The 25,533-nt window shown below is 38.5% G+C and overlaps 1 protein-coding gene across 1 annotated transcript in view; it reads right to left on the reverse strand.

The window, feature by feature from the left end:
- Positions 1-8,805: 8,805 nt before the first annotated feature.
- The window catches only part of LOC128858870 (serine-rich adhesin for platelets-like), a 44,895-nt gene continuing 28,167 nt past the window's right edge, over positions 8,806-25,533 (reverse strand). The window contains exon 2 of the mRNA XM_054095414.1: positions 8,806-11,856. Coding sequence (XP_053951389.1) covers positions 11,843-11,856 — 14 coding nt within the window. The 3' untranslated portion in view covers positions 8,806-11,842. The remainder of the gene's footprint in view (positions 11,857-25,533) is intronic.

Consider the following 25,533-nt stretch of genomic DNA (forward strand, 5'->3'; position numbering starts at 1 on the left):
AAATCCAATCTAATACCACGCTTTTTTGTAACCGGAGTTAACAAAATTTTAATTCTGTCTAAAGGAAATTAGTTTTAGTAATCTTTTCAATTTCTTAGACATCAAACTAATATTTACAGAATTGAATTTTTCAAAGAAAAAAATACAATATTAGTAGCTCTCAGCATATATATTCTTCAAGGATACCGAAGAATAAATTTTTAAATTAGAATTTAAATCCTTTTTGCCATACAAAATTATTAAGTAACGATTTTTTCTATTTTCCAATACCTTCACCTTTTGTATGATCCCCTGTTAATTTAATTATATACTTCTTTTTAACATTATTAATCCTTTTGAAGCTTAAACGCCCCACAAAAAATACCGCCGTGTTGGGGAATCACGGGCAACGGACTATATAGACCAGGTGTATCCATTGAGCTCCGATAATTCGTCAATAGAACACAAGCAAATAAAGTTAAGAATACATTTCTACTATTCACCTTGCCCGTACTCTTAGCCTACTCTCTAACCTTAAACCACCGTCAAACTTAACTCAGGAATTTAAAAGTTCCTCTGTCGATTGGAAGCTCCCGTGGTAATCGTCTGAAGTTAACCCGTTTAGCAACGCGGTTACAGCTTCTTTGACGTCTGGTAAGCCGGCGTGCTGAGTTCCTTTGAATTAAGGATTCATTTTGAGATATGAGAACAAGGACTCAAATGGAGATATGATGAGTACAGCAATGTTGAAATTTTGTTCTTCGTCGAAATCTCTTCCACAACAAACGAAAAAGGAGAGGTGACTAGTCCAACTATATTTATCGGCGAGTTCAACCATTTCATCACTCGGTCGATTTTTTTTTTTTTTTTTTTTTTTTTTTTGTAATCAAATTTCAATAATTTTCTTGAAAGTATGCGAAATTTAAAAAATTAAATAGTCCATTACATTTACACATTCCTTTAGCAACAGTATTTCCTATCACGCCTGGGAATTTTTTTTTCTAGTTTTTTTTTCATCTTTACGTTTGCAAATTGTCTTCGAATCGGTAAAAATGTCAATCATCTCGCTCTAATAAGTTTTGGAAAAGGCATTTGGAACCGAATAGTAAAGAAGAAAACAAAAAAACAATTGCCAAAACCACACCTCACAGAAGCAGAGTTGCCGCGGCCACATAAAATTGCACCAACAACTCTTCGGCACCCGCTGCATTGGTAGTCCCCTTCCTACAGCGCGTTTTTCTTCTTCTCTTTTTTTTTTTTGTTTTTTAATTTGACACATTTGTCACATTTACCGCTTTTTATTGCGCGCTGTCTAATTTTGAAACGGTGTTTATAATTCGCTATTCTTTGTTATTCTTCGTGGCTGTGCAGACATTTAATTGGCATGAAATTGCTGTAAACAAGCGTCAGGGTTGCATTCAAATGTGGGTACGTCACAATGTGTTCCTGCTGCACTTTCTAACCGCAATTTCGCCGCTAATTACGACGAAATAACTGTTTAATGCATTAACACATACAACCGCACTTCAATACACGCAAGAGGCAAAAATACATACAAACGCATTTCGCCACATTTATTGCAGCTTCAAAAACAAAGTTGGTTTTTATTTCTTTATTAATTTATTGTTGTTTCTACAGCTGCGCGCTGGTTGTCGCAGCTTCATTTCGCAACGCAACAAGCACGGCGTAAATTGCCTTCGTGTGACAATCGTGCGACATGCAATGCCAAATTGTGGTGTCTTCGTTATAGAAACAACAACAACAGCAGCATGAGCAGCTTGCAAAGCAAACATGCAATAAAAATCAGCAAGACACAAATAGACCGTTAGCAACATCAGCAAACAAACGCCTGCAATTGTCACCAACTTTTCATGCAGCTGAGCACCTCAACCAACGGTATTTGCGCTCAGGCTCTCAGGCTCTCTAACCACTAACAGCTAACTGACTAACTAACTAACTAATCGTCGAGCCATTGATGCACAAATGTTGACACATTTTGACATGAAATTCTACATCATTGTTGTTTTTGTGTCTTATGTCTACTTCATGCATCATTTTTATTTGGTTTCGAGTTATCTGATACGGGCTTTTTGGTTTTGGCACGGCTTCAGTGACTTCAAAGTGGGATAAGTGTAAGATGAGGTTACCACAAAAAACTTCATAAAATTATTTGAAGTATAGTAAAAAGACGAAAGGAATGTCAGGTTCTCAGATCTAAAACCGATTGTAAAATATGTATATCATAAACCGCTACAAACCAGGTTTTGGTTTTATCAATGATAGAAACTAGGTGGACTGCCAAGTTCTCATATCTAAAGCGGACTATCAAATGGCTTTTAAGCCGATATATTTTAGGTTTAAATTCAACAAATATGGTAACAAGTAGGTAGCAACATCCCTGCGCCAACTCCTATACAAAACAGAACAGAAGTCTGTTCATAAACATTTATTCCAGCCGTGGAAGAAACCTTCTTAAAATCGCATAGAAGTTTTTGTCGGTCGTAGATTAGATTATATTAGATTTGTGGGGGGTTGGACAAGTCCAAGCACTCAGTCAGGAAACTATTGTCCTACCCTCAGTAGAAAGCATAGAGAGATAGGAAGGATAAAATGTGAGTGGTACCTGAAAAATGAATTTAAGCTCACTCTTCCTCAAAGCTCTTTGATTCATTGATGAATTATAAGAGATCCGGAAGAGTATGAACTGTATCCATACTCAGTATATCGCAACCCATCACCCTAAGTCTGATTCTGGAAAACGCCGGACAGGTACAGAGAAAATGCTCTGCAGTGTCGTCAACCTCAAGACAAGATAGGCATATCGGACTGTCGACGACCCCCATGGCAGCCATATGCTGACCACAGGCTTTGTGCCCTGTGATTACACCCACCACTACTCTCAGCTGCTTTCTGCTGAGTTTTAGGAGAAAGGTCGCTATTTCCCTGTTTGATTCTTTCACAAAGCACTTGCCTACTCTGCACAAGTTCAACCCAGACCAACGTCCTCTATGGGTAGACCTCATGAAGGCGTCAATCCATAGTTGAATCGATGCCGAATTGGCACCTAGAAAGGGTTCAGGGCCTAGTGGCATACTTGCAGAGCCCTCATTAGCCAGTTTATCAGCTAACTCATTCCCTGTAATACCACAATGTCCAGGCAGCCAAATAAGACTAGCTTTGTTGTGTTTTTCAACACTGTTCAGTTGTGTCTTACATTCACCGACTGACTTCGAAAAGCAGCGTGGGTTAGCAAGGGCTTTCAGTGCAGCTTGAATGTCGGTGGTACGATGTACATAAAATTGCAGCCTCTCGTCAGATGACTGAGTTCTCTATGTCGGTGTTGCTACAAACCAGGGACAGTTGTCATCGGCACCATAGTTTTAATGATCCACAAAAGACCCTTGCAAATACTCGTAAGAATAGTACTAACACTCGAACAGTCATCAAACAATGAATGAGTATATTCATTTCTTCACATCCAAGTCACTATTAACAGTTATCTTTGAGGTGATGACGTGTAACAGGGGCCCATATTTACACTGCTGTCAGACTTGGAAAACGAAGGGGGCTCACTCTCGCCAACAAATTGTTGTTACTTTGGACTAAGATTGATGCGTATCCTTACCGGGCATTATTCCAGAGGCGTGCATGCGGTGAGACTTGGGATTACCTCAAGTACTTTCTGCAGAAGCTGTTTCGAGGATGAGGTGGAATTATCTCAGCACATTCTCCTCAGCTGTTCTGCTTTCGTCGAGCTAAGATTCAAATATCTGGGCTACGCACCTAGTGAATTTCATCAGTAGATTTAAGTGGTTAACGTAATTCGTCACCGTTTGGTAAACATCTTCCTTTTTCCTTCTCAATCCTTCTCAATTTTTGTTTTGTTCTGTTTCTGTTTTTTCTCCCATCTGTTAGACTACTCGACGAGACATCCACTGAATGCAGAAGGGTAGATGGCGACCAAACTCGGAGTTGAAAAGAGACCAGTGGAAGAAAATGCAATTGAAGTAGAATTCGGCATAGGTTTGGAGATTGAAATGGCAGTGTGATAAACTTAAATGCGACCTAAACCACTAAGGGGGTTGTAGATCAGTGCAGACCTTGTAATTTTCATGCGTTACTCAATGGACGATTCACAGGGATACTGGCTTGTAAGTTCTAGCAGCGAACTTCCAGCAAGTAAAAATGGCCCTATTGATCCAAGTCTAGCTAGGTTTTGTGAACTCGCGTTTGATCGACGCTATTACAAAGCCACTCAAGGATAAGAAGGAGGCATTTAATGTGTCACACATTGGGTTATCGTTTGGGGAGGACACCTCGAAAACCCAACTTTCCTAGATTTCTTACCCTGGATTTGCTAACAAATACTTGTTATACCCCCCGTTTTTGCTAACGAGGATCTGCCGACCGAATCAAGGTCGACAAGGTCTCTCCATCAGCAAGAAAGAAATTCCTATTCCTTGCCAGTCTTGTGACAAAGCCGGCAGTCCAGGGCCCAGGTTCGCATGCAGAAGGCTAATCACCTACTCATCTTAAATTTATGGATCACTGAAGACTTTTCAAGAGAAGCCTTCCTATCCTCGAATGCAGATGGGTGATCCCCTACTCATATTAAACTAATGGATTATTGATGCATTTTTAGGAGAATATTTATTAATTCCATTGTCTCAACTCGTGTTTTACCGTAGTTGTTTAATTTTAGTTTAAGAATGCTTGCAGTGTTTCCCTGACCAAGAGACTATCTAAGACAATAAATCTTCAAAGCTTCCTAAAAACGATATTAACAGATTTTACGAATTTTCCTTTCACCTCAACTTTGCTAGCAATGAGTTCATCTTGTCTTGATGGCATTTGCTTGCCCTCCACTACGAGCATATTTTTTTCTCATCCCTTCAATAGATTTTATAGCCGGGAAACACCCCCAAAAATACCATTACTGAGCTATCAATATAATTGCCATACCATTTGGGGCGATTACAACTACAAAATGTGTGCGTAAGAACGCCCCTCAGCGATGAAAAATACAATCATATAAATTACAAAACATTCAACAAATATAGCGCACAAACAAGAAATTTAATTTAAAAATATGTATATACGAGTACATGGCGCGACGATTTTTGGGAGTGTAATAGAAAACCTTACAACATTCACAGCAACTGCTGAGATTTAATTACAAGTGTCTGGTTTCGTAGGCGAAACACACGCAACGGATTATAAGGCAAGCATATGGTAATAGCTGTGGGAAAAGCACCCTGTGAGAAAAATCTATACCAGGCAACTGAAGCAGAAGCCAGCACGAGGTATAAATTAAAGAAGCGATTAGATTCACTAAGGCTCTTAGAGTCAAAGTGCTTACCCATAGTGGCAACCTCCAGCAGTAATAGGTTTTTAAAAATCGAAGTAGTGTTGAAAACCCGTTGTAGTTCTCTTAGCGGAATTTCGCTTGAATGGCGCATGAATCCACAAAGTTTATATAAATCTAACACAACAGTTTTTTTTTGGCCTTTTTGACACTTTCGTTTTAGATCTATCTCACATAGCTCATCTAAGATTTCATCACGGTGAAATTACTGTGAAATTTTAACTCTAACCTGCGAAATCTTCCCTTCTATCACTCCTGTATATTTCTATCGATATGAGATTTTTGTTGTCTTTAAGGGCACAAAAGACCATGAGGTGGAAGTCCAAACCTCCAATAAATCTAAATCTAACCACTACTGAGTTTTTCATAGCTTACGCAAAGAGTCTTCAATTAAAAGTTTCTTTAACTCGAAGAAATATTTGGTTAATGTTGGAAAATCCATGCTGTGGACCGAAGTTTCAGTAGAAATGATAGGATCTACTACCCAGATCACTTTAGAATGATTTAAAAACACGCCAATTGAAGGTTTCTCTAATTTTGCTGAATGGAATAGCAAGGGCCCACTTGAACGCCTATTGTGATACTATGGAGAGAATAAAATGTGGAAGACAGAAAAGAAAAGATTGCAGAAAGCGGGTTATGCATCATTAGATTAGGTTGGTTTATGGAGGAGGTAGGTCTGTACGACAAACTCATTTAGATCTTACAGGCCCGTACGACACGGGAACCTCATTTTCTTTCTTCGTGAATACTTTTTGTGGCTCTTATGAAGCGCAGGATTGATCCAATTCGCAAGCCGGACAGTTCCATAAGAGAACTGAAAAAGTATCTACCTAGAAAACCTACTCTGATTTAAGCTAAGGCTGGATTCTGATACTACCGCCACCTGGTGGCTAAAATTTAGGACTACTAAATCTGCAAGTGTAGCAAAAAAAGAGAGCGAAAGGTCAAATAATCGGCCCGGCGAGATCTAGACAGCTGAGAGGAAGGTGCTGAGATGATTTTAAGGAAGACAGATTAGCTGACTATGATTATATTATATATGATTAGCTGAACTATGGTGAAAAACGAAATTGAGCGAGTAAGGATGATAGATTTACAAGTTTTGCTCTTTAACTTTGAAAATTGTGAATGGAACTTCGGCTGACATGTCACAAAGTTGATTTGGCGGCCGAATTTTGCTCGATAATTTCACATGTATTCGCATACTCGTCCAATCAGTCGTTGGTTGGATGGCAATGAAGCAACATGAACCGAATTTCGTGCGATAACTTCACACACTTGTCCAATCGGTCGTTGTTCAGGCGGCAACGAAGTGGTATGGTCGAAGCCTGCTTCGATTTTTTTCATGTATCACCAACACAATCTCAGTTTTTCGGTCTGAAATTGGCCACACCTTCTCAATCTTTTTTTCACCATGGAAATGATTCCAGCTCATCCCTCACAAAGCTGCCGCAGAAAGCATTCTAAGTCATAACAAGGCTCACTGCATGGATACCTAGCGAACAATATTCGGAAAGCACAGCCACGAAATTCGCGAACTGGGGTTTTTTTAATCTTAAAAGTTTTCTGAGCGCCTTTGATTGGACGGTTGTGTACTAACCCAGCGCTCGCTGCGCTGATGTGAAACACAACTTTCTAGAGGCAGAACACAGGTTTTTAAGGGAATCCCAATCCACTCATTTCGCGGCGAAATCGTCGCGAGCAAAACTCATTAGTTTCTACCGAATCCATCTAGTTGAGTTCTAGAGAGCTTTCATATACTTATATGGCAATCTGTGGCACAAGATTCACTCGAATCCCAATTGATTCCGAAATACAGACGTCAAATCCATTTCAATTTCATTACTAACTTTAACTGTTGACTTCAAATTCAGTTTGGCTATTTAGTGTCAAGTGCACACCTCTTTTGCGTTCAAATTCACGTGCATTTCCCTACAGGGTATGCGTGGAACCCACAGCCATTTTTACTATTTCCATTACATGCACGAAATTGCATGTTCTGTTTGTATGAATAAATTATTTGTGCTTTTGTAAGAATTGAAATTAAAATTGTAGCAATTCATTGCAGAATTTATTGCCTTCTGCTAAGCGGAGGGTGTGCAATGGTATGTTTTGAGATCGTTGCTCATGGTATGACTTGCAATAAATATTCCCATGCGCTTTATATTGACATTAGTTTCCGTGCAATCTTCGCCTCTTGTGTTTCTTTGCTTGCGAACACAAACTGCGGTGGGCCATGCGGCGGGTCATGCGGCGGTTTGTAACTGTCTGAAATTGACAATTTCCAATGGTTTACGGTTTAATTTAATTAAAAATCCTGGGTGGCCTTTAATTACTGGTGACGTGCCAGTTATTTGAGCTAAGGCGTTCTTTTTACTATCCGTATGTTTTTCTCGCTCACTGCAGTCACATGCTCTCCCCTTCCCCTGCTCTCCCCCTTTTAACAAACTCCGCGCGTTACTTTCACTATCCATACAAGTATTTCTCGCTCACTCTTCCCACATTCTCTCCCACTTTTTTACTCTCTTATAGCAGATGCACTCTTCCCAACTACCTTCAAGCCTATTAACCATCCCATCCACGCTTTAGGATCAAATACTTTTCAAATACTCAAACACGCAGGGTTGTTTTACGTGGCACATTTTGTTTGTGCGTTGCCTTGCAAAAATATTAAATTTTTCGTTTGCACATTCATCATTTTAATTGCCATGGATTTGCACAGCCTAATAAATTATTGGCGAACGTTAGGGTAGTAATTTGCGCAGGGTAGAGTTCAGCGCATATTAAAGTGCCTGCCTAACTGTTTAGCACAGCGTTGTAATTTGATATGGCGGTTGATTCGTGCAATGCCCGGATTTGTAATTCATCATTTCCGCTTTTTAAGCATCGCTGCAAACCATTGTTTTGATTTGCTTGCGCAGTTTTGCTCTTTATCGCGTTGACTTTCGTACATATAAACATAATTTCTTCCGCCCTTTTCGCTGCCGCCTGCATTAGGGAAGTGTCAAATAAGCGCAGCTGTTTCGTTCTGCGTTTCCGCTCTTGCTGGCACTTTATTCTCATTTCACACGTCACTTAACACTTTTTTATATTTTCTAAATTCAATTAACTGCTTCTTTTTGCAGATCTCGAAGTCTCAACTGCTGGACTGCTACACAGCTGTAAATCATGAAAATTTGATCACTCAACTCCTCAGTTTCTCAACGCGCCTGTGAGTTTGTGTGTAATAATCAAAAGTAATTTCTCAAATTGTACAACGCCAACAGCAATTTTACATATCTTTGTTATTAAATGTTGATCTTGACTTTGACACACTTTTCGCTTTCGCATGTTGTCAATATTATTAACAAGCACTTGTGACGTGTCTAATTGCCGATTGCTTATTAATTGTAGCAGCTGTTTTTCTATTTTTATTTCTTTAAGTTTTTCCAAAGGTTTTTTCTTTTTATTTCGTTTAGTTTTTTTTTTCTTAAACATTTACTTCACTTCCAATTTCAGTTATGTTGATTGTACGATTTTTTTTTGTTACACCTTTTGTTGATTAATCATTAGGTCTGGCCAGATCAATCAGCGTGCGTCCATGAAGTGCTATGAGTTGTCAATAGTACAATCTCGATTCTCCCACTAATTTCCGTTTTTTGATTTTTTGTTTTTTGCTGACTGCTGGTTGTTTTGTGTAATTTGATCACCTTTTCTGAAAACACAGCTTTAGTTGTAATTATTATGAAATATTTTTAACCACTGAACCATGGCACTAGAAATAGAGGCTTTTGCCTAGGCGCATTCATTAAAGGTGGTGACACTAGATCAACAACAATGTTTTGTACGTTTGATTGTCAACGAAAAGTATTGGCAAACTCGAAAACAAAGAATGAATTCGCCTTGTTTCACTCCGGGCTGACAGTCACATGGACACGGCGAAAGGAAAAAATCAAACCAGCTGATTTACCGATAACACCTCTGATAGATTCGCCTTGGCTTTTGCTACTAATTTTACTTTTTTTGCCGTTTGCAATTTCAACCTTGGATCGCTTTACACCGAAACAACTGAAATCGACGCTATAAAACCCGAATTGCCTGACAAGGTGATGACAAACGCAGGAAAAATATCGCAGTTTGTGATTGCTAATGAAGGTGGCTACTTGATTGATATTGTATTCAAAAAATAGTTTTAATAAATTGGAAATAACCAAACCAAATAAAAATACCTCACTTACACAAATCAGTTTTTTTTTTTTCAAAGTTATTCAATGTTTTCATACCGACATAAAAGATGGCGCACCGTGTAGATTCGCTTTGGTATGTGACAGCTCGGGAACTTATTACTGCGTAGTTTATAAAACTAGGCAGGTATCTTTCCCACAATGGTCCTGGATTTATATACGGCGAAGGACTGTCACTCCAGCAGCATCCCCTGTACATGTTTGAGGAATGTTTATGCTACTAAAATAACAACAATAACAATAACTTGACTTTATGAAACCAGGGAAATTCAATAATTTAATATTATTTATTTCTTATCTCTATTTATTTCTCAACTAACCTCTTATATTTCAGCTACCTTTCTCATGCCGATAAGCCAATTTCGTTTTATCAAAAGCTAAAAAAGATCTCTGCCCAGCCCAATATATCTAAAGGTTTGTGAAGTGAAATTAATGAAGAGGCTATAACTAAAGAATAGCTAGTTTGTTCCCCCTTTTTTGTCGGGACAACTAGGAAGTACAGCTTTCAGACACTATTAAGCCCATGGTGATTCCCTTTTAATTATCTTTAAATCTACCCGATCTCCGAAGAAGTCTGAGTAGATCTTGTGGTGCCAAGGAGCCAAGGTGGGCGCTTCTTAACACATCACTGCCGAAAACCTCAAACCTGATTCGAACGAAGGCGGGGCAGATGCACAGAAAGTGGTCCGCCGTCCCATCCTCCTCTTCACAAGCTAGGCAGAGTGCACGGTCTGAGATGCCTACCTTTTCCATGGAGTTCGCCCACAGAAAGGGCCCGTCATCAGGCCAACCAGCTGTCTGCAGTCCCTTCTGCCTAATGACAGAAAGATTTGCGAGAGTCGTTTGGACATCGGACTCTCTCAGCCTACCAAGCTCGCTTGTGGAATGTAGTAAACCATTTGCTAACCGTGGCTTTGATGGCTACAGAAGGCAGTGGCAGAACGGGCTCAGAGGCTAACTTCTTTGGCTCGTCAGAGCTTCTAGCTAATGTGTCAGAGGTCTCGTTACCCACGTGTCCCGGCACCCATGTAAGCATCAGGCTATTATGTCTACCGACATAGTTCAACCTGGATTTACAGGACTTGATTACCCTTGAAGTGGTTGGTGCTGTCTAAGGTCATGAGCGCAGCTTTGATGTCGCTGCAGACACATATAGATCTGCCTCTTGTCCAGCACGACTTTGGATGACATGGAGTTAAGGGGCATGGCGAGGATCGTTGGTTCGAAGTCCATGCCTTCTCTGTTCTCCAATGCCGTACAGAGGCCGTCCAGTTCCCATTTTGTTTCAGCCTGCAGATGACCTTCTAGGCCTCTCCTTGGATGAAAACATCAAGTGGTGGTGGACTAATCAGAGCATTTAATGCCGGGTCTGAAGTAGTCGGAAAAGCTCCGACGCAACAGATGGCCACAATGCGTTGTAGTCTCGATAAGGTCCTCCTGACTCCCACGAGAGGGAGTCTATTCATCCAGACCACTGATGCATAGGTTATAATAGGTCTTAGCATAGCCGTGTAGATCCATATCTTGGATCTATCCTTGTTAGGAGAGAGAACCCACGTTTTTCCAAAAATACCAGAAGGTTGGCAGAGCTTGTTTCAATGTGTGATTTCCAGAGAAGTTTACTATCGAGGATTACTCCAAGATATTTCATTTCCGTGGATAGCTGGATTGTGACTCCTTTTAGCTTAGACAGAACGTCTGCCTCCGTCTGGTGAAGAGGACAATGCCAGTCTTGGTGGAATTTGCCGATAGCCCATTCGCACAGCACCAAATGTCAATTATATCCACAGTTTTTTGCACCTTTCTCCAGTTGTTCATAAGCGAAGGGTCTGTTACCAAACAAGCAACATCGTCCGCATATGCTTGTGCGTAGACTCCCAAATCGTTTAAGGTGGTGAGTAGAGGATCGATTACCATGCACCAGAGCAATGGAGATAGCACACCGCCTTGGGGGCAACCTTTATTAACCCCGGATAACACCAGCAGATCTTCCTCTGCTCGCACCGAGACGATTCCTTGGACCATCATCTAACGAATCCAATTCACTAGCACCCAGTATACGCCGTGTCTACTAGCAGAGCTGCACATACTGTCAGCCATATAAGCTCTCATTCATTTGAGCAGAACCAGTTCACCTTCCGTTTTTCGAAAATTAAAATTTTTTCAGATTTTTTTTTTATCGTTTAAAAAAATGTACGTGCGTTCGTATTGAAGGAATTATTTACCCAAAGGTACTTACAAATATTTCCATATATGAGTTCAATAAGTGATTTTAAGTGAGCTTACCTGGAATGAGAAGAGAAAAAAATATAATTTAATAAAAGAAAGTTGCAATTGTTAAAAATAAAATATTTAAAACTAAACTCAATAAATATTTTCAGCATTCAAACAAATTTCACATTACATTTAAATATACACAAATTTAATAAAAACTGTATGGAAAAATTACTTGTAAACAAAAGACAAACCTTGCCCAAAAAACATGACAATTCATGGCGAGCAACAACAAGACCGAAAGCTTGTGTTGAAGAAAAAAACACACCCTCAAAACCATTTCTATTTTTTCAACCATTTATTCCAATCCAACCGAGGACAATGACGCAATAGAAAGCGATGGATAATAACCAACATAACAAAAAATATTGAAGTGGCACCAAGAAACTTAAGCTGTCTTAGAACCAAAGCAAGAATAATGGCGTACACACGTTGAGGGCAAAAGAGGCAAATAAATATATTCACAGGAAATGACAGGCATACAAATGATTTCCAAATGTTGTCGGCTTCATTTACAACAGCCAGTTACAGCAGAACATAAAGCAAAATTGTAAATGCGTACTAAAACAGCGCTGGGTAGCAAAGCTCTCGTCCATGCAAATTGCGCTGCCGCAGTGGGAGTAGCACGGCATTCGTGTAAGTTCTCATACTCGAAGGCATGCATAGAGTGGGGGCCACTCAAAAAGCACACTTCAATTATTGAGTTTCTTCAGCTTAATGTGTGAGAATAAAATTGAGTGCTTTATGTCTTGCTGTAAATAGTGCACCCACGAAAGCTGTTTTTTTTTAATTTCTGGACAAATTTGAGGTAAGTGAGCGTAAGTATGAAATCTTGTCATAAAAGAGATCAAATTACTTAGAGTCACGGATACTCAAAAAACCCATTTTCATGCACGAAAAAAGGTTAAATTCCAAGAAACAATTAAATTCATTTGCACATATGTACATAAAAGTGGATATTAATTTCCGTGTATTTAGATTTTCTATGTACTTCAAGTAGTAGTGAGTTGCAAACATTTTTAAAAACTGTTATCATCAGTGCAATTTACAAATATGATATCGTGCCAACCTCTTACGCGCCTAAAGAAAAAATCCGGCAAGTGAGAAACCTAAATTGGTTTCAGTTTATTGTAAGGTGAAGTCCAAAATAAACAGAAAGACTCGCATCATAAAATGTTTTTGATGGTGCCACCTTTTTAATGAGTTAGTGCGTTGGAAGTTACATCGCTAGTTGACTTCCAGTGAAAGCGTGGTGACATTCGGTTTAGTGGAAGCGAAATTATTGCGTCTAAAGTGTCAGTATGTTTGTGTCATCGGTACAAAAATGAGTTTCGAGCAAAGAGCTAATACCAAATTTTGTTTTAAAATCGGTAAATCGTTGACCGAAACATTTGAATTGATGAAAAATGTCTATGGCTATAATTGTCTATCTCGTGCCAGCGAGCATGAGTGGTTTACACGTTTCAGAGATGGTTGTGAGGACATAAATGACAATGAACATGCGGACCGTCCAAAATCAGTAATCACCGAAAACTCCATCGAAATTGTTCGTAAATTATTAAAAAATAAACCGAAATCATCGTTGAAATTCATGGAATTGGAATTGAATATCTCCAAAACATCGATTTATCGCGTTTTATCTGATCATTTGGGCTTACGAAAGGCCATTTTGATCGAACAATCACTAAAAATGTTGATATTTATTCTATTTTCCAGGAATTGAAGATTTATTTTTAGTATAAAAAAGTGCAAGTTTGAAGTGGCTCAAAATTTCTGTCGCTTTTTGGTGATTTTTTGCCGAAGGTGTTGCGCATTTTCTGCATATTAAAAATGTAATGCATCCTATATACTAAAATTTAATGGGGTATAAAACTGGGTAAGAAAATTGTTGTTTTCAGTTCTTATTAAAAAGTTGAAGTTTTTGATCAATTTTTATAAATCTTGTACCTAGTTAAAAACTTGATTTATTTGAAATTTTTGGTAGAATGAGCTTTATCAAAAAAATTATTTAAAAAAATATATAAAAAAATAACAAAAGAAAAGCAGCTCAAAGTGATCAAAGTATTGAATCTATTATTTCGTCTATAACTGTACATACAGTGCCGGTAAATATAATAGCACCAATATTCTGATTCGAAAGATGTAAAAATTGCACCCATTTACTATATTATGGCGGCCGCCGTAGCCGAATGGTTGGTGCGTGACTACCATTCGGAATTCACAGAGAGAACGTTGGTTCGAATCTCGGTGAAACACCAAATTAAGAAAAACATTTTTCTATCGGTCGCCCCTCGGCAGGCAATGGCAAACTTCCGAGTGTATTTCTGCCATGAAAAAGCATTGTTCCCCTGAAAAACGTGGACTAATAAAACAATTTGTGTCCGAGGGTAAATTGTATTCCCAAATAAGGGAATTGTTGGGCTGTTCCAATAAAATGATATTAAATGCCCTAAGATATGAGCAAAAAGTTGAGCCCCGTGGTAGGAAGCGAGTTTTGTCACCCTTAATAGTAAAACGATTAGTACGGACGACTAAAGCAAATCCCTTTATGACAGCTACAGAGCTCAAAAAAACATTGGATGTGCCGGCAAGCGTGGAAACTATTCGCCGCAGACTTCGAGACAACAGCCTCAATGCCTGTAGTCCTCGAAAAGTGCCGCTGCTTTCCTCTAAGCATGTTGCTAAACGGATATCTTTTACTAAATCACATCTAAATTGGCTAAAGGAAAAGTGGAGAAATGTGCTATGGACTGACGAATCCAAAATTATTATTTTTGATGGAAAGGGTTCCAGATGTGTTGTCCGAAGGCCACCTAACAGCGAATACAAGCCACAATTCACAGCAAAAACTATCAAACATGGAGGTCATACTATTATGGTACGGGTTGCTTCTCGTTTCAAGGTGTGGGTACTATATATTGGATCAAAACCGTTATAGATTCATCGGTTTATGTAAAAATCCTTGATGAAATTATGCTGCCGTATGCTTTCTACGAAACGCCGCTGGTGTGGGTCTTGCAGCAAGGCAATGACCCCAAACACACCAGCAAAATGGCAAAAAAATGATTCAACGATAACTCTATCAATGTAATGGACTGGCTTGCACAGTCCCAGATTTGAATCCTGCCGAAAATCTGTGGACGGATATAAAGAAGGGTGTATCTACAATAAAACCAACAAGCGTTGAAGGGCTCTGGGAGGCTGTGCAGAAAATTTGGAGTTTCATCAAAGTTGAAAGATGCCAGCATTTAGTGGATTCCATGGGAAGGCGTTGTGCCGCGATAATAGCAAACAAAGGACACGCGACAAAGTATTGATACCATACAAATAATTTATGTACAATACATCTGAGTGAAATTTTTTATTTATTTTAACAAAGACCACTAACTCTTGTTAGAATAAACTGAAGTGCTATTATTTTGACTGTGTAGTTTTTAAGTTTTTTGTTTAAATTAATTAGCGTATTATAAACTGTTAAAAAAACCAAATAATTTTCTTATGATAATAAACCATTAACATCAAAGAATTTATTATTTTGTTTTGAGTTGAGCGGATGTAAACGGAGTCAGTATAAATTTGTGCGCGATGCTATTATATTGACCGCAGTTATATATTTATTTTCTTCAATCCCCTAAATTTAAACTTTTATTGTTCTAACTGTCTGACCACCACTGTTTGTATTTAGAAGCAATTGAAAAGTTGCACTCATGCAGCATTGTTTTTACGTTTTGAAGTATTTGTTTTTTTTTTTTTTTGGCTTTCAGTTTCGGGAAAACACGAAAAAATAACACCTCATTCCCCAGCCGCAAGCAACGGAGCAACAGCAGCAACAAACAACCAGAACACGAACAGCAGGCGTTAAGCCGAAAAACAAATGTTAACACGATCACTCATTGCTGCTGTTGCTGCTGCTGCTGCAAACCAATTTTAGTACACTTCCCAATAATTACAACAAACTTCCAAATGTTGATGAGTTCAAAATTAAAGCATGCGGGGAAAAATAAAACGAAATAAAAAGAAAAAAAAACTCTACAAACAGGAAGGCATAAATAAATAAATAATAAATATGTACATACACATACATACACACATTAATCACGGCATCCAATTTCCCTGTTGTGCTTGGTGCGTGTTTTACTGACACAGTTAGCCGTCAGCCAGTCGTATTCGCATGCGAAGCTTCCCTAACACTTCGTGTACTTACAAATGTGGCTCAAGAAACGTTATTTTTGCTGCATCGCGCTGTGTGCACATACATATGTGTGTATGTATGTATGTATGTGCCTTCATACGGCTTTCTTTCTTTATGCAAAACATGCAAAGAAGTCAACGCTAAGGTGATTTTAAATAGTTTTAGAGTTTTGGCATAGCTAAATGGCTTGCATACCAAAGATGGTGCTACAAAAAGTGGAGCTCTACCCAAATTTACCAAATCTACTAGCCTGTGTAGCCAACTTTGGTGTAGCTTTTTAATAGCTAACAGTTTGATAGTCGTGTTTTTTCTATTATGTGACCAAACACATTAATTCCTTAGATACAAAGAAGTAGATGGTGAACTTTCTATGACTTGCTGCCTATGCGTGCTGGGGGCTTTTTATGTCGTTAACAAAGAATTTACGGGGAGTTTACGTCATTACTGAACTGTTAGTGGTTCATGGCTGCGCTAATTATACTTTAAAGGTGAGGCCATTAGTGGGGAATATGTGTTTTGAGAGCTGCAGCTGAGAGTGGGGAACGTTTTGGAGGGGAAGCTGAAAGTGTTTTGAAGTAGAAAGAGTCTACAGTTAATTTGTCTTTTACGTGTTCTCACGTGTTTAATTGGTTTAACTTTTTTGGCTCCCAAGTTAATTGGAGATGCATCAAGAATGTTGGATTATAAGATTTGCCCATCCAAAGCAAAATTGTGAGAACAACTTTGGCCGCTCATACAGAGCGGACTTGACCTAGGATTACAGAATACAAGGAACAAAGTTTGCGCCTTTCAAATACATTGAGTCTTCAGGCTTCAACACAGAATATCGCCAGTTCCACCAGAGCAAATTAATTAAGTTGGCTTCAAAAAGGAAATTAAAAAATTGAACGCTTCTGTGGCAAATAGTGAAAGTTTATTCAAATAAATTATTTGCTCTGAAAATCAGATAAATTTTGTCACCTCTAAATTTGCATTAATTTTGCAATTTATTTGCCATCAAAAGCAGCGAATTACAAAAATTTAGCACAAATAAAAGTCGCCACTGATTAAAATCTATTAAAATGCAAATTAGCAACCGAACCGAATTGGAAAATTAAAATTAGCAACAACCAAATGAGCGCTGATTAATTTTACGCTTTGTAGGTGCAATAAACGTAAAGAAAGTGACAATGAATCGAGCGAAGAAAGTGGAACCGAAACTGATCAGTGTTAGAGAAAGATTTAGAAAAATCGAGAAATCGAAAAAATAGTAAATTCCTGTAATTGAAGGGATTGAAGGGAATTGGAAATATTTACACAAATTTGATCGTTTTGCAAGAATTGAAAGAAATAAAAAGGAAACATTTTTAATTAGAAAATGGAAGTAAACGAATTAAGAGCAGAAAATAGTGAACTGGAGAAAAGAAAAGTGAACTGAAGAAAAGAAAAGTGAACTGAAAACTTATTACGAGAAGAAAGAAGTTGAGTGCAGATAGATGAAGTGAATGGAAGTAATTCGTATAAAGTAAAGAGATGTAAAAAATTTAAGTGAAATGAAAAATTAGTAAAATGAGGAAGGTGAATAAAGGAACTATTTTTATAAAGGTAAGTAAGACATAAAATGATTTAAACTACTACAAAAAATTTTATAGTTTTATTTCAGCAATACTAAAGTGACAGTAATTCGTAAGTGGCAAGCTGGAACTTTTAGCAGAAAACGAAACTGTGATAAGACTTATAAAATCTTAGAAGATAAGATGATGGCTTGGACACGTGTTTGGAATGACCCAGTGGGAGAACAACTCGAAAGGCAGTTGAATTGCACCCTGATGGAGGCCGGTGAAAAAGGACGCCCCAGAAAGAGATGACTCGAAGACGTTGAAGATGGCCTGCGGCTGTGGAAGGAAGTAGCCTTAGATAGACGCGGGTGGCGGCGAAAGGTTGTGAATGAAGCAATGGTGCATCAAGGAGTGTGATGCTAAGAAGAAGAAGAAGAAGAAGGCAGAGAGTTACTTGACGACGAGCAGCGCTCAGCCTGCCCGACTCATCGACTTAATCTGAATTTTCAATCCTTCTGAAATATTTGCGAAAGTCCTTAAAACGTGTTCAAAGAAAGGAAACATTCGCAGAATTCGCTGAAGTTTCAACTACGATCATCTTAAATATTATCCGTGTTCATCTCGATGTGTAAAAAGTCAGCTGGAGATGTGTGTCGAAAATGTTCACACTAACTCAGAAGCAACAGAAATTGTTTTCAAACTTTTAGGCGTTTTTTTGCATTTATGTGGAGATTCATTTATGAATAGGATTCTGGCTGGAGACGAAACTTGGATTCATCACAGTGAACCTAAGTTAAAGAAGAAGACTATGTAGCGGCAGTGGACCAGAAAAGTGATCGCTACTGCTTTTTGGGGTTTTAGAAGGCAGCTTATTTGGTTGATTAAAAAGAAAAATGCCAGATTATCGCCTGGAGAAGTGATGGCTACAGCTGTTTTTGCTGTTCAGAAGACATATGATTTAGTCGATCATAAGGAAAAAATGTAAATATTGGGAGAAGATGGAACACACTTTTAGAAGAAGTAGAAAATGATCTCATGGAAAAGGAAAAGGACTTTTTTTGAAAATCACTCGAATTCCCCGATTCAAAACACAAAGAAGTCGACCGCTGAAACTTGGTGTGTGCTCGTCCAAGAGCTGCTACTAGCTAAACATAACCTCGATACGCGCCAATAGTGCCATCTCAGTGTCTTTGAAAACACTTTTTAAACAACCCTCGTATTAGTTTTTTTCTGGTTTGTGTTAAAACTTGAGTACCAGACTCCGACTAGTAGTTGATCCTAAAACTACAAAAAAAATTGCGAAAAATTCACTGAAACCGCCTATTTCTGCCTATTTTGAAAGCTTGGAAAACATTTTTTTTTTGTAGTATAAATAAATTTTATGAAAGAGCTGAAGTGTATTAGTGGCGTAGCTTAGAATTTATCTAAAAGAAGAAATAGTTTCATATCTTATTTCGTTAGAAAGCGCCGATTCCTCCTCATTTTCAACTTCTTGCCCTTTTGTTCTTCGATTGCGTGGAAAATTTCACGTAAGATCTTGGCTTACCTGCCTACAAAATTGAGGTCGTGCAAGTATTTAAACCAAATGCTCATTGTTTGCGTCACCTTTCTGCTGAATGGGCTCATTTAGAGTTACTGGGAAAATTTGCCAAACTTCCCATGTAACTTGTAGCCGCGGCGGACATATGCCGGATATGATATACAAAAAATAACTGCCATGAAATTATCTACTAATTTATAATAAAAAATTAAATCATTCTTCGTCTATACCAGCAATGCTTGGACGCTGATTTTGATATTTTTGTGTTGTCAGAGAAAAACAGCTCTCCAGTTCCCTGAGTATTTCCATCACAGGAATGCATCTTAAGACCACAGAATATCGCTAGTTCAACCCGAGCAAACTCAGTTAAGTTGACTTCAAAAAGGAACCCAAAAAATTTAACGCAACTATGGCAAAAGGTGAAAATGTTTTTAAATATTATTTTAGTTGTGTGCAACTAAGTTCCCGCCGTTTGTCAATAGATGCCGGCAGCAGTGTGTGCTAGTCGACTCTAACATAACCTAAACGTCATAAACCAAGCTTAGACATATGGTAAATAAACGGCTTTGACACATTAGTGATTTTGTTTTCGTATCATATACTTTTGGTTTTGTGACAATGTCTGATTTTGTGCCGAATAATCGTCATTTGCGGGAAGTGTTGATTTTCCTTTTACATTCAAAAAAAAAACCGCGGCTGAAGCGCATCGAAAGCTACAAAAAGTTCATGGAGATGCTGTTTTAAGTGAAACAACCTGCCGAGATTGGTTCCGTCGCTTCAAAGACGGTGATTTTACTGTTGACGAGCGTTCGCGTGAAGGAAGGCCAAAAACCTTCGAAGACGCTGAATTGGAGGCATTGCTCAATGAGGACCCGTGTCAAACGCAAGTAGAGCTTGCTTCAGTATTAGGAGTTACCCACCAATCCATTTCCAAGCGATTGCATGTTTTGGGAATGATTCAGAAACGGGGGGCTTGGGTTCCTTGTGAGTTAAAACCAAGGTATGTTGAACGTCGTTTTTTCGCCTGTGAGCAACTGCTCCAGTGGCAAAAAAGGAAGGGTTTTCTTCAGTGCATCGTGACGGGTGATGAAAAACGGATTAATTACAGCAATCCAAAGAGAAGAAAGTCATAGGGACTGCACGGTCATGCTTCTACGTCGTCGCCTCGGCCGAATATACACATTGCGAAGGTTATGCTATGTATTTGGTGGAACCAAGTCGATGTTATTTATTATGAAGTGTTAAAACCAAGCGAAACCATCACTGGGGATCGGTATCGAGTTCAATTGATGCGATTGGGCCGAGCACTGTGCGAGAAGCGGTCGCAATACGCGGAGAGGCATGAAAAAGTGATTCTACAGCATAACAACGCTCGGCCTGACATTGCCAAACCTGTTAAAACCTACCTGGAAACACTGAAATAGGAAATCCTACCCCACCCGCCATATTCGCCAGATATTGTGACGTCCGATTATCACCTGTTCCGATCGATGGCGCATGGTCTAGCTGACCAGCAGTTCCATTCATATGAAGACATCAAAAAATGGCTTGATCCGTGGATAGCCTCAAAAGATTTAGAGAGTTTTATCGCGACGGTATACGAGATCTACCAGAAAGATGGGGAAAAAGTAGTAGCCAGCGTTGGGCAATGCTTTTAATGATTCACTTGTAACCATTTTTTTAGAATAAAGTTGTATTTTCATTAAAACAAAAAAACAGCGAGAATTTAGTTGCGCACCAATAAAACAAATTTAAATGAAAAAACTTGTTTTTTATATTAACCACCTTTAACTTCATTTCTACAATTTTGTTTAAAAAAATGTGTCTAAATTTTTTTTTGTTGTCTTTCCATTTTCTGTGCTACTATTGTTTTCACCGCAACCATTCAAATTCCTTCTACTCTTCCAGCTTCATTAACATTTTTTCGCATTCTTTTGTGTCTTTAAGCACAAAATCCATTTAAATCCAATTTAATTTTAATTAACGAAATTTTTCGCTTTCTTGAAATTCAGCAAAATCGCACGCAGTTATCGCGCTCGCTGAGTAATCCCAGTGATTTGGCAACCAGCTTGTACGTCTCGCCACACTTTCGTGTATCAATTTTTCATTCAATAAACCCAAAATACCAACAATCAATGTATGCCCACCAAGAACAGGTTTCTATGCGCCTCTTATTTTTATGTGTCACTTTTGTTTTAACAATTTTTTATATTATGTTTTCGATTTTTGGCTTTTCGCTGATTTGTAACACTCCCCTTCGATGCTTAAAAGCCAAGCCCTTTTGGCCTTTCCCTTTACCATATTTTAATGACTTATACATTGGTTATTTATGTTTTCCTGTTGAATTTTCCAAGTCGACTTAATTTTTAATAAATAAAAATTCTATTTTATGGCTCTGCCAACAACGATAATCTCAATGGTTTCAACAGAAAGCGTAAAAAATATTTATTGCCGAAACATAAATCGCATAAAGTCCATTGACTGCCATTAGCAGCTGGCGATAGTAGAGCCGCGCGCATATCTCCTGTCGATTAGGCGCGCTTTATTTATTTTTTTATTTTTATTTTTATTTTTTCTTCTGAATTTGTGCTCCAGAACTCGCTGAACCGTTATTGCGCATACATTTCCCTATCAGTTTGAAGGTTTAATTTTTAATGTTTCAATATTTATTACTGCTTTTTATGCTTCGTATTTGCTGATAAATTCGGCTGCTTTGCTTCCTTGGTAAGCGGATTGCATCGAATTTGTGTTTGCTTTCGTTTAACCCTCTAATGTGTTACCTTTTTTCTGGATAATTTTGGCATGGAAAAGGCGAGTCTGAAGTCGGAGCTGCAACTACGCTTCATTGAAAACATTGATTTCTGTTCCATCCGTTTAACCCTCTGATGCGCAAAGTCATAAAGCAACGAATTTAGACTCTGTGATTATTTGTCTGTGCAATTTTGGCACGAATGAGAGGAATCTGAGGTCGGCTTTGCGACCACTCCTCCTTGGTAAGGTGTTTTTTTACTTTCGCTTAACCCTCTAATGCGCAAAGTTATAAAGCTACGAATTAAGAATCTGTGATTGTTTTCCAGCGCAAAGCCCCGAAAAAGAAGAATTCGAAGTCGTATTTTCAACCACGCCTCCTTAGTAAGGTAACCGCATCTTTTTTTTAGTTTTGCTTAGCCCTCTAAGAGTCCGTGCTTGTGTATCGGTGTAATGTTGGCACGAAAACTAAGAATCTAAAAACGGATATGCGACTACGTTTCTTTAATCTTTCTTTGTTCATGCTTAACCCTCTAATGCCGAAATATAAAACTTTCTAAATTCAGGGTATATTAATGATATCGCAGAAAAAAAAATATTGCGAAAAAGGTGTGTCACCTGGGTGGGTAGGTTAGATGGTAAGACTACCACGGATACACTATAAGCGGCACTAGAGTACCGTTTTGATTTTAAAAACTTAAAGGAAGAAAAACCATTTACAGTCATCCATTCCTGTTGATGTAGTGGAGGAGAGAAATAGCGACATTTGCGAAGTCAAACCCGGACATTTGCAAAGAAAGTGTTCAACCGTCCCTTCCTCTGCCGAATCTCTGCCAGCTGCTGCAATGAGGGTTGTCCTGCTTCTGTCGCACTAGGGCCGAAGGGTTTATGAGCTAGCACAAGGTAAGATAGAACTCTGCCTTTCGCGAAGGAAGTTGTGCAGTTGCGCTTTAACAACAGTCAAGGGGGCACCCATATCTTAGATGGGGACAACTGAGCCCATTTCTGTCGACTCTTTCCTGCCCGTTCCCACGACAGCCGGTTCTACGTTACCGGAACGACCCAGATTTATATTCGGTCAAGGACTGCACTTTCAACAGCATTCCCCGTATATGTATAGAGAATGTTTGCACTACTACAACCACAACAACAACCCTTCCCTGGCAAGCTCGGTGGCAATTTCATTTCCCTCTATGTTCCTATACTCTGGAATTCAGATAAAAGAAATGTTTCCTGCACGTTTTCGAGACGTTTGATCTACTCCTTACAGGAGTAGACTGGACGAGAGCTGCAACATGGCGACGAGATCGCAGCTTGCCTATCCGAAAAGATATTTATGTCTGCCTCCCAACAGAGATCCCTGCAGGGCCGCGTAGACCTCTGCTTGGAAAACTTTACTAGTTTTCGGCAGTTTCAAGAATACTGAAACATTGGCTATTCCAGAGAAAAACTGGGATTTACAGAAAAATTGGGAGCCTGTGTGCCTCACGATCTTAGAGCTAAACGAAAAAAAAAAGAAAGTCGTCGTCGAATTGCTTCGCAGCATCTCGCCCGCCATCGAGCAACACGAAGCCATAAACAGCGCCTTTTGTATCGAATCGTCACGGGAGATGAGAACTGGTGCCTGTACTTACATAAATATGAAGCAAAGAAAGGCTCTAGGGTGGCTCCAGGAGATACGCCAAAGCCGAAAGTCAAGTCGGATCTTCATCCAGAGAAGATCATGAAATGGAACTGGGAGGACATGGCGCACTGGGGACAGCTCGAAAAGAATGTCACGGTTAACAAGGAGCTCTACATTGCCGAGCTATACCACGTGAATGAGGCTATTCGACTGAAAAGACCTGATCGCCATGGTAAAACCAAACTCCTGAACGACAACGCCAGGAGTCATGTTTCACAAGTCGTCAAAGCCGCACTCCTACCGATTATCATCTTTTCCGCCCCCTGTCGTTGACTCTCGACACTCAACTGACTAAAAGTACGCAATTTTCCATCACAATTCGTACAAATTGGTTTCATCTTTTTATTAGGAAGGTAGCTGAGGATTATCAGTGCCAAATGACATGAAAAATTAATTACAAAGTAAGATAAATTGATTTTAAAATTACAGGGTGGACCATACAGCGTTTGCTTTTTGAACCACCTATTTGTTTGAGAATGGTAACACAAATGACATGTCAAATGTGTTCATAATTTACTTAAAGGTTTGACATTTACGAAATGGGGCGCTATACGCTTAAAAAAAATTGGGAAATATTGAAAACCTCTTTCCAAAGTGGTGAGTCTTCTTCCGCGGTTACAGTAAATGGCGAACGTTACCGTGACATGCTCAACGAGTTTTTGTTTCCAAAAATTGAAGAGGATGACATGGACGACATTTGGTTTCAACAGGACGGTGCAACTTGTCACACTTCCAAAGTTACACTTGATCTTTTGGCTACCGTTTTTGAAAACCGAATAATCAGCCGAAATTCCGATATCAATTGGCCGCCTCGGAACTGTGATTTAAGCCCGTTGGACTATTTTTTGTGGGGAGCCGTTAAGGACAAATGCTATGCGAACCATCCAGAGATGATTGATGCTTTAAAACACAAAATCGAAGATGCCATTCATGAAATTGGAGCACAAACTATCCAAAATGTGCTTAAAAATTGGGTTGATCGAATGGCATACTGTAAAGCCAGTCGTGGCAGTCATTTGAACAATATTATTTTTCATTCATAAATGACAATGTTCAATCTTCAAAATAAAAAAAAAGCTTGAAAAAATATTGATTAGTTTTTTTTTATAGCCGATTCAAAAAGAAAATTTTACTATACTTACTCAAGACTTGCCGGTGCATTGGTGGGTTAAATTCAATGTTTTTCATAAATAATTTTTCATTTTTTATACACAATTCTACAAAGAAAAGTATGTTTGTATATGGTTCATCTGTCATACATACAAACAACAAACAATAGCATTGAAACACGCAGATATTCTATATTACTTCAAAAACTCATTCTTCCTCACTTCGGTGCATTACATGACTTTTTTTTTAATTTTTTGTTTTTTTAATTTTTTTTTACATTCTAATTTTTGTATTTCATTTTCCATTTCATGCAACCATGTACGTGTTCATTTTAATTTTGGTTTTTTATTTTTATTTTTTGTTTTTTTTCCCCTTTTTTTTTGGTTGTCATTGTACTCGTATAGCCGTGAGTAACAACTGCTTGGCGTTGGAAATTTATGTGCCAAGTGACAGTGGCTTTCGAAACAAATATATTTTGACTGGAATTTATGGTTTTTGGTATATTTGAAAACGATTATGCTTTGTAATCTTGCTGCTGGTGCGCTGCCATTGGAAACAAAGTGCATTTTACATATATTGAGTTATGTGTTTGTGTGTATGTATGGGGGTATGCGTGTAAGTGCTCCGCATGGTCGAAGTATTTTTAGTGGCACGCTTTAAGGGACCTTAGGCATTTCGAATTGCTTTAGTCAATATTTGTGGTAATGAGGATTTATTATCAGCATTAATACATTTTTTATTTCATATTAATTTTGTTTTATTACTTCATTACGTTGTTGATTTATTGTAGTGAAAATTTGGTATTTGAACAAATGTGCCATTTTTAGTAGGAAATTCGAAAATTGAAATTTTTCCTATTTAAAGGGCTATCATGGCA

The sequence above is a fragment of the Anastrepha ludens genome, chromosome 3 (genome assembly GCF_028408465.1).
Source record: "Anastrepha ludens isolate Willacy chromosome 3, idAnaLude1.1, whole genome shotgun sequence".
NCBI lineage: Eukaryota > Metazoa > Arthropoda > Insecta > Diptera > Tephritidae > Anastrepha > Anastrepha ludens.